Genomic DNA, 11,077 nt, shown 5'->3' on the forward strand with positions numbered 1-11,077 from the left:
AGACTTACGGCGTCTGCCAAGAGTGCGGGCGGGAGGGCTGCCTGCAAGTGTCCACTCTTCAGCAGGGGGTCGGCGAGGCCTGCCACGCTGGCGTGTAGGGAACTCGGGTGTAGCGGATGATGGTGGTGGTGGTGGTGATGGGGTGGTGGTCCGGCAGTGAGATGAGCCGGAAGTAGCGGATGATGACCGTGTGAAGCAAAAGGTGAGGAAGGGTGGGCAGCCGCGAAATGCGATGGGGTAAGAGTTTGGTTCAGCGAGGGGGGGGCAGGCCCGGCAGCGGATGCCTGCAATGGCAATACTGTACTTACGTCCGAGTGGGCGGGCACCGCGTAATTACCCTGGATGGTGTAAGCTTGCCCACCAGCCAGGATCACTGGCCCACCGACTTGGGGTTTAGGGCGATAAGGAATCGTGGCACCTTTGGGAGGGGACTGCAACAGATAAAAAAAAACAAACAAACAGTTGCGCGTTTTCGTGCGCATTATTAGTAATTTATTTTATTACGTCACTTAATTAATTTTTTTTTTTTTTTTGTGACGTTTTAAGTGATTGACTTAATTAGACTAAATACCGTCAAGAGATTTCTTCATTTTTTAATTATTTTATTATAACATATGCAAAGTATTCTTTTCAAATAATTTATTTGTACTGGACGTTAATATAAAAAATCATTTTTAAATATTTTTTGTAATCAAGAAATCTCTACAGTAAATTTGTTACAATTTTTAATTAATAATATAATAATTACTGAAGTTAGCCAATGTCGAATAATTTTTTGATTTTTGTAAAAATGGTAAATTACAAAATAAAAATATTTTTGAAAAATTGCACTTGTAGTTTTTTTAATTTTCTACATGTGCATATTTTTAGTTTTTTTTTTTTTTTTTTTTTTTAAATTAAATGGTTGAAACCAAAATTTGAAAAATGTCCATTGTTGCTAACTTCAGGATCATTAGAAAATTTTATTTTTATTTTATTCAAAAATTTTTTTTTTTGAGGCCTCAAAATTTTTTTTCAAACTTGAAAAGATATTTATTTATTAAAAAATGTAACAGTAATTATTAAAAAAAAAAATTATAGAATTTTTGAATGTCTAATTATGATCATAATGGTTGTTATCTCACCTCTAACATGACGCAGCAAATGTGATATATGCACTGAGTAATAGACTCGCTGGTACCGGAGATAGTTACTGTACGTTCTGTGGAGCTGGGAAGCATCTCAGACGCGACTTGAATGAGCGCACCAGTAACTTCCCTTATTTCTTTGATCTTGGAACCGCCTTTGCCGATTAAAGATCCGCACTGAGACGCGGGAACGATGAGCCGTAGGGTGATTGGAGTACGTGGTGTATTACCGCCACCTCCAGCGCCTCCGCCCGAGACATCGTGGAATTGCGAGCACCATTCCTCGAATTTCTTACATATCAGGGTGAAAGCTTTGAAGATTGAGTTGGTTGGTCCAGTTACTGTTACTATTCGCTCAGGACACGAACCATCTGATATGTTTATCTTTGCACCAGACTGAAAAGTTCATTTAAAAAAAAAAAATAAATAAACTTGTGATCCGACTAATCACTCAAAAGTTTAAAAATTTTTTTAAAATTTCCCGCCTTTTGTTTAAGATGTCGCTTTTTCATTTTTAATTCCACTATTGACTAGTCCTGCCATCAGTAGGTGGAGAAATGAAAATAAAAAATAAAAAATGGCAGCCATATTTTCATAAATTACCAGTTTTAACTTTTTTTCATTAATTACAATTAAACAAAGAGAATTTGAACCGCGATTTTCAAAAGCGTCTTTGCTATTAATGGTATGAACTCAATAAAAAAAAAATTATATCAACTTATTATATTTTTCTGGAGTTATCGAGCTTCCGAAGATTTTTACAAGACTATTAAAAAAATTATTAATAAAAAAATCGATTTAACACCGCGTCGAAATTATGCCTGAATAAATTATCTTTGTACTAGTGTACGCAAAGCAGGTGGCGCTTCGCACGAAGTATGTAAAAAAAAAAAATGGCGACTTACTTCTTCACGGAACCTCGTGACAATTTCTCCTTTTTTGCCAATGATGCTTCCAACTTCCTGTAAGCAAAAAAATAAAATAAAATAAGGTATAAAAATAAATATAGGGAATTAAGAAATGATCGATGAGACATCAGGGAAGAGAGCGAAGTGTTAATGCTATTATTAGATAAATAAAACGTTTCCAGGCTAAGAGCCAGGTCATGTAGCTTTAGTTAGTTGGTCCTAACATGCTTTGACCCCGACGATAATGTCAGCATTAGCTTACGTGAATAACAAACAGCATTTTAGTTGGATAAAATACCAAGCAAGTAACTCAGCCAGTCACTCGATAAATAAAACAAGAGTATAAACAACTATGCGATCTGTCTATATATTTAGCTCTCAGCTATAGACAATAAGATTAAAAATACCGGCAGGTTGTACTAGTGTTAATGATTACGCCTGACAACAGCGACAATTATGATAATGGTTGTCTCCAAGCATTCTTAAAACTAAGTGCCAACATTTAAAGACATTTTATCGAAATTTTCTACGTTCATGTCTCGCATTAGCAAATGCTTGCCGTCGTTATATTCACTCGAAATTTGTCGAAATTTGGATCAAGGTCTCATTGAGTATGATAATGATGATGATGGTGTTTAGCGGTGGTTTACCCATTTGATAATGGGTTTATTATGCCTCGAGAACTACTCGTCTTATCTTTTAAAATCAATCGTTTAAATTTTGATGGAGCCGATATCAAGCAGTTGGTTCCTGTGCTTACTTGGTCTAGTTCTCCTGGTGAATTGAGAGTTTGATGCTAATTTTGTGGCCTATGCTCAGGATATTAAGGAAAATCCAGTGGGATATCATGCAAATTGCTCGTTCAATCACCGACGTTCGGGCTTTCCAATGTGTATATTTAAGCCCCAATTAGAGTACACCCAGGGGAATTACAAGTGCTTTAAAACTTACTGCCGAAATCATGAATTTTTACTTTGTTTATTTTGCTAATGGCTTTTTCTTTTTTTTTTTAATACTATTGTTATCAAATTTTTATTATTTTTTTATCGGCTGATAATAAAATTATTGATTTTTTATTTTAGAAAATAAATTTTATAATAAATTCGTTGCAGTGAATATTTATTAAATTTTTTTTTATCAAAAACGACTTCATTAAAAATGAATTTGAGCTGAATTTAATAAACTAAAAGATGAATTTATCAGTTTTATTAAAAAACAAAATGGAATTTAATTTCGCATTGAAATAATTTTATCAAAGGCTTTTTATGACGAAAGCTCACTTTATTCTCGGCCATTTCACGGAAATTAAATAAATTAAAAAATTCATTAATCAGTTTGGAAATAAAACTGAAATCGTAATTAAATTTTTTTTATTATCTTAATGATGAAAATAAAAATAAATAATTATGATTAGTGTTGGTAATAAATAAAATTTAATTATGTTTACTGAATATTTTATTGGAAAATTAATTTAATTAAAATATAAAATTTAATATTAATATAATATATTTTGGTTCAAAAGCAATTATCCAAGTGTTTGATGTCAAACGAATCTATAAAACCGTTCGTTCGCCTCATAAACCTCTAAACTATTTCGCAATAATTTTAAACTAAATAGCCAAATCGTAAATCATTACGGTAATTACAACCCTGTTTTAAGAATCTGTGCAAAAATAATTACTTCAAGTAATTTTAATAAATATATATACATATATATAGGCCACCAAATTTTTATACTATATATAAATAGATCCTTGAATAAAATAGAGTACCGTTTTTGGCCACTAGAGCCAATTTTGGACACAAAAAATTTAAATGAGTATTTTTGTGTACGTTTTCATTAAGGGAAATTTTCAATTTTCTCTTTCGCACTAAAATGGATGAACAGAGCTGCCTTTGGTTCACTAGTACAGAAAATGGAGGCTGTCAAAAATTTTTTCACTGAATGGAAATTTTTAATAAATAAGACAAAGGGTCGCATCGAATTTTTCTGTGTGGGGTAATAAGAGTTTTCATTAAAGAGAAAAACTGGAAAATTTTTTGGAAATTTCTTTTAATTGAAATAAAATATCAAGTGTCCAAAAATAGAGCATTAACCAAAAAATGATACTTCTACATGATCCTAAACAAATTCTTTGAAGAAAAGACAGAATATTATTTTACGAGTATCAAATTCTATATGGGGTTTTTTCTGATCAATTACGAAGCCAAATATATATGAAGAAATGAAACTAAACAAATTAAATTAGTAATTTTTGAAATTCATTAAATTTATAAACTACAGAATATAGTATCATAAAATGAAATTGGTTAGAAAAAATATATATGTATGTATATATGTCGTTATATCTATGATTATCGAATAAAAATGCTCAGATAGTCTAACGACAGCAATTGAGTCTCGGATTATATATATATAGGTTGGTTTTTTATCGTATTCTTAGGATCCTTTCAAGCAAGTAGTTGAAGGCAATGACGCGATTTACAAAACGAATATAGCTGGTATATAACATGAAGAAAATTTTATGAGAGAGAAGAAAAGAAACAAGTTGGATTGATGCCAATTATCGGTCTAACTGTATATATATTTTATTCTAAGAAAATTATATGTGACATGAGTAATAAAAAATATTCATTTTAATTCATAACTCATTTAAATTTTTTAGTCCAAAAAAAAACCGTAGTCCAAAATAACCGAAATTTTATTTTTTGAATTCACCAAAATTGAATTCAAACACAAAACAAAATTTTTTTCTACTGACTAATCAAAATTTTTGTTTACTATTTCAAAAATAAGTTTCAAATTTCGCGCCTCTGGACACGAACTTAAGAATGCCCAAATTAACGGATTCGAAATTTGATCGACATATAAAAGTAAACCAAATTTCAACAGCTTCATCAATGAACTCATTTACATGTAAATTAATGGGCTTATAAATAATCAAAAGTACTGATGAAATGAATCAAAATTTATATTTCTCCAACAGCAATTGCACCTGTGATTAACGTCTCTCTTCAATAATACACAAAAAATCTCGAGATTGGCCAGTAGCCCTGGCATTAGTCCAGTCTTCTGGAATGAACCCTGCAGATATCGTTCCTTTCAGCGAGCCCCAGACCAAGACAGTGAATAAGAATAAATAAAAAAAATATCAGTGGCTTGAATAGAGCCAAAAAGTAACTAGAATAATGGGAAGAGATAAAAAAATAAAACGGGTCCATATCTATCGGTAAAATTTGTCCCTGAGTGCATCTAGATACTTTGAATATCGGACGGAATCGATATCTACCAGTAATGTAAGATTCCAATTGTCGGGTTGGATTGGACTCGAGTGAATATCGACTGCATAAAAAATATCCAATGAATTTTTAAGACACTAGTCAGCTGAAGTACCGATAAAAGTGAGAAAACGAGATAAAAAATAAAAAGTTAAAATGTATATACATATAATTATAAGTTTAAGTCGATTAGTCCTTTGATACTTGGGTTAAGTTATTCCTCCAGAGTGCTGGCATGAATTAATGCACTTAATGCCTGATAAAATCGTCTGCCAGTTGGCAACCCAGTGAACACATCAACGAGATCATGCTCACCAGATTGTCTACGAGATTTAACGATCGCCCGATATCAGACCAGACTTTACTCCCGGTGTTATATAAATATATATAGCAAGGCAATTTAACGTAACGTTATTTAATGTAATGCAATGCAAAAGTCTAAAGACTTGTCTCTGAATGTAAAATGGCATGGAACGGCTTTAGAAGTTGGATATGTAGCAAAAAAAAAAACTACTTTGCCGTTTGTTAGCTATAAGTCTCCAGGAGACATTCCGACAACTTTTTTTTATCATTCGGGTAAAATGTTGGAGATAAAACCATATGTGCTTTGACGTTTTTTTTTTAAGATTAAATTACTGCGAACTTATGGCGGGAATTTTTGGTAAATTTCAAAATTTATTACGGTAATTTATTATAAAGGGAAATATAAATTTTGTTTTAAAACTTTGGAAAACAGTGCGATTGGTTTTTTTTTTATCGTATTTATTGGGAAATAGATAAAAAGAATTACTTTGTTCTACTTAACAGTAATTCCAAAGTTAAATAGCTTTTAACTTTTAAAAATAGTTTTAGTTATTGTGCGGAGAATTTTTTTTTATCGGGCGGAAATGAATGATTTTGAATTAAATGGGATTTTTTTTATTATGTGATGGAAAAAATAATTAGATGGAAGTTTCAAACCGAAGGTAATTATTTTAGAATTCCATTGCCGCAATCGGCTCGAAATTAGGTCTATAATTAATCTCATTTATTTAAATAATAGTCAGTGCATGACTGTAAAGGAAACATTCTAATAAAAATTGAAGAAATTTTCATCGATTTCCTGTGAAATTTTTTCTAACAAATCGTATTTTATTAACGTCTATTAGGTCAACTGTACATCAACGGGATAAATTCAAAAAACCCTAAGAATTATATGAATAAATTCCAAAATTAGATGGAACACTTAAAAAAATTTTTAAAACTTTGAAAATTTCAAAATTTGACTCAAGAAAATTTTTACTTATCCCAAGAAATTTTTGGCATCACAAATATGATACTGAAGTTAGCCGACGTCTAATAATTTTTGAATATTTTTTCAAAGCAGCAAATCATAAAAAAAAAATATTTGAAAAAATTGCACTTATAGTTTTTTTAATTTTCTACAAGTGCATTTTTTTAGTTTTTATTTTTTTGTAATTCATTTGTTGAAAAAAAAAAAAAAATCAAAAAATTTTAAATTGTCTGTTAACTTCTGGATCATTTACAAATTTTAAATGAAAGTTTTCTTGAGGTAGGAAAAAATTTTTTGCACTGAAATTCTTTTTTTTTGTGAAGAATTTAAAAAAAATACTGCGTCAAAATGAATAAATAAAAGACATTTATTGCGTAATTAAAAAAAAAAAAGTTTATAAATTATTTCAACACAACACATGGAGCCAACAAATGATTAAAAGTGAATGAAATATTTTAGTTTGTCGAAAGTTTGTTATTTATTATTATTATGACTATTTATTTTTTTGTCTCTTTTCACGTCATGAGACGCTGCCAAAGATCTTGAGACGAGATGATACTCAATGTAATACAATAGAATTTTAAGATCCCCAAGCAGTGAGTCTACGGTACAGCAGATCTGGCTGAAAGTATTGGCTGTGGTCCAGCCTACTGCCAAGCTCACTAGTACCGAGTACACAGTAGTAAAGTAGAGTAAAAAAGAAAGAAAAAATATAAACAGAAACAGAAAAAAATTATAAAAAACGAGTAAGAGTTTAGAGAGTAAGCCGATGGTAAAAAACTAGAGCTCATACATCAGGAGCCGGAAAAATGCCACTAGACTATTAATCGGGGCATCGATTATTATGCTAAAATATGTATTCTGAAATAAAAATGACATACTCTATTTTTTTTTTACCAGTTGTTTGCATTCTGCTCATGAAAAAAAAAAAAAGAGAATAGTAATGAGAGGCAAAAGATTAAGTACTTAACAATTAAAGTAATACAAGTAAATTTTTTTTTTATGTTAATTAAAGTCGTAGAGACAAACCAGGTTTTTCACCATCACTATCACTGCAATACACCTACAACTATATTATGTATCACGTAATACTTGTGTTCATTTAAGAAGAAGAAGAAGAAGTAGAGTAAATTAACTTGAGAGAGTAGAACAATTTAATAAATGTCCAACCTGGCACTTGTTTTATTTAAAAGGCTGGAGTACATAAGACAAATAGATGTAATTTTAAAATCATGTTTAAGCAGCTAATGACAATGCATTTGTCATTTATTTATTTACTTATAAGATAAATTAAGCTATTAATTTATTTTAAACAATTGCCAATTTTTGTTTGACTCCCGGACACCGAAAAAAATTATCTGGTTTATATACAAAAATTTTTTTATTAATATATATATGTATATTTTTTTTTTCTAGTGGCTGTGAAATTCTGTCAGAGGATGCAAAAATAGTTCCTGTAGAATACGAGATATTAATATCGATATTTTCAGGTCGAATCATAATTTTGGATTTTCCATTTGAATAACATGGAAAAAAAATGATTTTAAGTATTGATGTACCTCAGTCATGGTCTATGGTACTGATAAGCTCAGGATATGGTTGATAAGAAATTGAATGCTCTACAAAAAAGATCTCTTATCATTTTTTGATAAATCTATTTGTTCAAAAGTTATTTAAGTTTAAAGTCAAATTTTTAGTAAATTTATAAATATATATATATATATATATATATATATATATATATATATATATATATATATATATATAGTAGGGGTGCGAATAGTTTGAACTTAATAATTATTCGACATTCAAATATTTGAATTATTCTTAAGGTTTTGGCTTTAATTCAAATTTTTTCAGAGGTAAATAGAAGTCAGATAAAAATCAACGAAAAAATTAATGTTGATTACTTGGAAAAGTTACAAATAATTCAAACACTCGCACGCCCTTAATATATATGTATACATAAAGTAACATTAAGCACGATATAGAGCCCGATTATATATATATAAAGATGTCGCGGCAAGTGTTAAAAACAAGCTGGCAAAAAAAAACGTCATAATGCCTGAGACTAACGGGAAGAATGAAAAAATGAGTAAGTAAAATAAAAAGTAAAAAAAAAATGATGAAAAGCAACTTGAGCAGTATGAGGATAAAGGAGGCTAGGGAGTAAAGTGCGAGGAAAAAAATGAAGCCCCTCGTCTCCCTCGTCGTTGTCGTTGTCGTCGTCGTGGTCGTCGGTGCGAAAAAACGAGGGTGTAATGAGATTTGACGTGGAAGCTCTTGGAGTCTCGAAGCTACAAGCTTCATGCATCGTGGGAACCAGAGAGCCAGAGAACGTGAGACGGGGTAAAGGAAACCCTTAGCAAAGAACCGGCTGTCTCATCTCCTCTATATTACTCACAAAGGGTCATGATATTCTATATATATATATATGTATGTACAAGGCTTACTTGTACATACATTTTCACTTGCTCTATACAAATTTAATGCATATATGTATGCAAGTATATACATATGGGCATGAGTATGTGAAAGAAGTAGTGGATTTATGACGCGAAGAGGATCGTTCAGATATGCAGAAACGTGCAATAATTTTCATGTCGCACTTTAGCACGCCTGTCCTGATGGTGGTTGTGTTTTAGAGTCGATCGTGGCTGTTGCGACGTGTCTGTCTCTACTCTGCCCTACACTCAGAAACACACGTGAGAGCTGAGAGCGTGTTCGATCGTGATAAAAATAACGGTGGGAGTTGCCGAGCAAGAGGGACGAGAGGAAAACAAGGGGGTGAAATTTGATAAACAAAATGCCAGGATCATAAAAAAAATTTATGAAATCAATACGGGAATATGATATTTTTTTAAAGTCTTTCAGCGTGAATTAGCACTGGGAAATTTTGAGATTTTTTTTTAAATTGATACTTAGGGTCGCGGGGCAGGGGACTAATTTTTTTTTTAATTAATTTTGAGCAGAATATTAGAAAATTATTTATAATTTTCTTGAGGCTGCTGCGTTTTTATAAGAAATATAAAATTTATTAGAGCCAAAAAAAAAAGTGGATTTTTTTTAGCGACCCCATTTTACCCAAAGCTCTTTTTCATAAATGAAAGTGTGCTTTTAAAAATAATAATAACTTGAAATTTTCCAGCAAACATAAAAAATTTATGTTTTAACCAATGAAATATTAATGGTAAAAAAAAAAATTCAAGAGACACTGTATGTTCTAGTACGACGTAAATGTATTGATCCTGTCCAAAAATATTTTTTAGCAACGAAATTTGATGAATTATTAGTAATGATTAATCATTAATTACTTGATTAAAAAATTCATATTAAAAATAAATAATGACCGAAATTTAAATTAATTATTAAAATCTACCATAAATAATTAATAATTAGTACGTAAGTAATTAATTATCGGTCACATAAATATCATATTTGTATGAATAAACAATTAAATTAATTAGCAATTTATAATAAATAATTAATCCAAAGATTTCATGCGCTGTCCACTATAATAATAAAATAAAATTAGTTCAGGTACCAGACAAATATTAATATTAATATTCATAATAAAAAGTGAATATTGATTTTATAAAGAGACAAAGTAAACTTTGATAAGGAGCGATAACAAAAGCTTTTAATATTTTTATCTTTTTCCTCCAGCTTTTAATAAATACTCATCCAAGTAACGGGACTGTCACATAAAATCTCTTTGATCATTGACAATTAAATCGCGACACTCAATTTAGCAGATGGATTTGCAAAGGTCAAAGCTACGAGATTTATACAAAAGATATTCAGGAGAGCAAGTGCTAGATTATTGTGTTCAAGTTAAATAGTGAGCTAGTATTGTCTCGTGATAATAATCTTTGCTATGAACTTTCTCTCCCTCTATTTCTAAAGAATTAAATCTAAATAATAAAAATCTGAGTCGAGGTGTAATCAGAGAGAGAGGGGGAGAGACGAGGGTGAATTGTGACAGGGATTTTTTTAAATATTGAATATTGATGAGGAATAATGAAATGGAGGGTGAATTATTATAATGGTAGTAATGGAATACTCACTTTGCCCTGCATAATAAGTCGGATGGTGAGGGTGACCGAGGGGTCATCGTTCAAAACTGGTTTGTTATCCATACCGTCAACAGATGGAATTCCCGTTTGTTTAGCCACTTCGCGGATTTGATGGCGCGATTTCGCGCCAGGGAAATAGGGACTGGAAGAGGATAAGGACAGGGGTGAGGTAAGGCGTGTGATTTTGGCTGGGGGGGTTTCGGGGGATGTGCTTCTTAATCGGTCCCAGGTAGGCTCGTTCTTCGCACTGTAACATAAATTTAATAAAAATTTATTATTTTTTATTATCAAAAGTGTAATGAGTAATTATTGTTGATAGTTGTACGAGTGATTGTTAAATTAGTTGGTAGATTTTTATTTCTATAATTTTGGAAATGATTTATGACTTGCTTTAGTTGCTGTCCCAATAAAGAG

The 11,077-nt window shown here is 31.0% G+C and overlaps 1 protein-coding gene across 3 annotated transcripts in view; it reads right to left on the reverse strand.

Annotated features, from left to right (window-relative positions):
* Positions 1-10,814, reverse strand: part of LOC103572588 (poly(rC)-binding protein 3) — a 30,644-nt gene extending 19,830 nt beyond the window's left edge. For all 3 annotated transcript variants that reach the window (XM_053739170.1, XM_053739169.1, XM_053739171.1), the window contains exons 1-4: positions 10,655-10,814; positions 2,033-2,089; positions 1,125-1,523; positions 309-431 (exon numbers count right to left, since the gene is read on the reverse strand). In XM_053739170.1, the coding sequence (XP_053595145.1) occupies positions 309-431; positions 1,125-1,523; positions 2,033-2,089; positions 10,655-10,726 (651 nt within the window). In that variant the 5' untranslated portion in view covers positions 10,727-10,814. The remainder of the gene's footprint in view (positions 1-308; positions 432-1,124; positions 1,524-2,032; positions 2,090-10,654) is intronic.
* Between the last annotated feature and the right edge of the window lie 263 nt (positions 10,815-11,077).

The sequence above is a fragment of the Microplitis demolitor genome, chromosome 5 (assembly GCF_026212275.2).
Source record: "Microplitis demolitor isolate Queensland-Clemson2020A chromosome 5, iyMicDemo2.1a, whole genome shotgun sequence".
NCBI classification, from domain to species: domain Eukaryota; kingdom Metazoa; phylum Arthropoda; class Insecta; order Hymenoptera; family Braconidae; genus Microplitis; species Microplitis demolitor.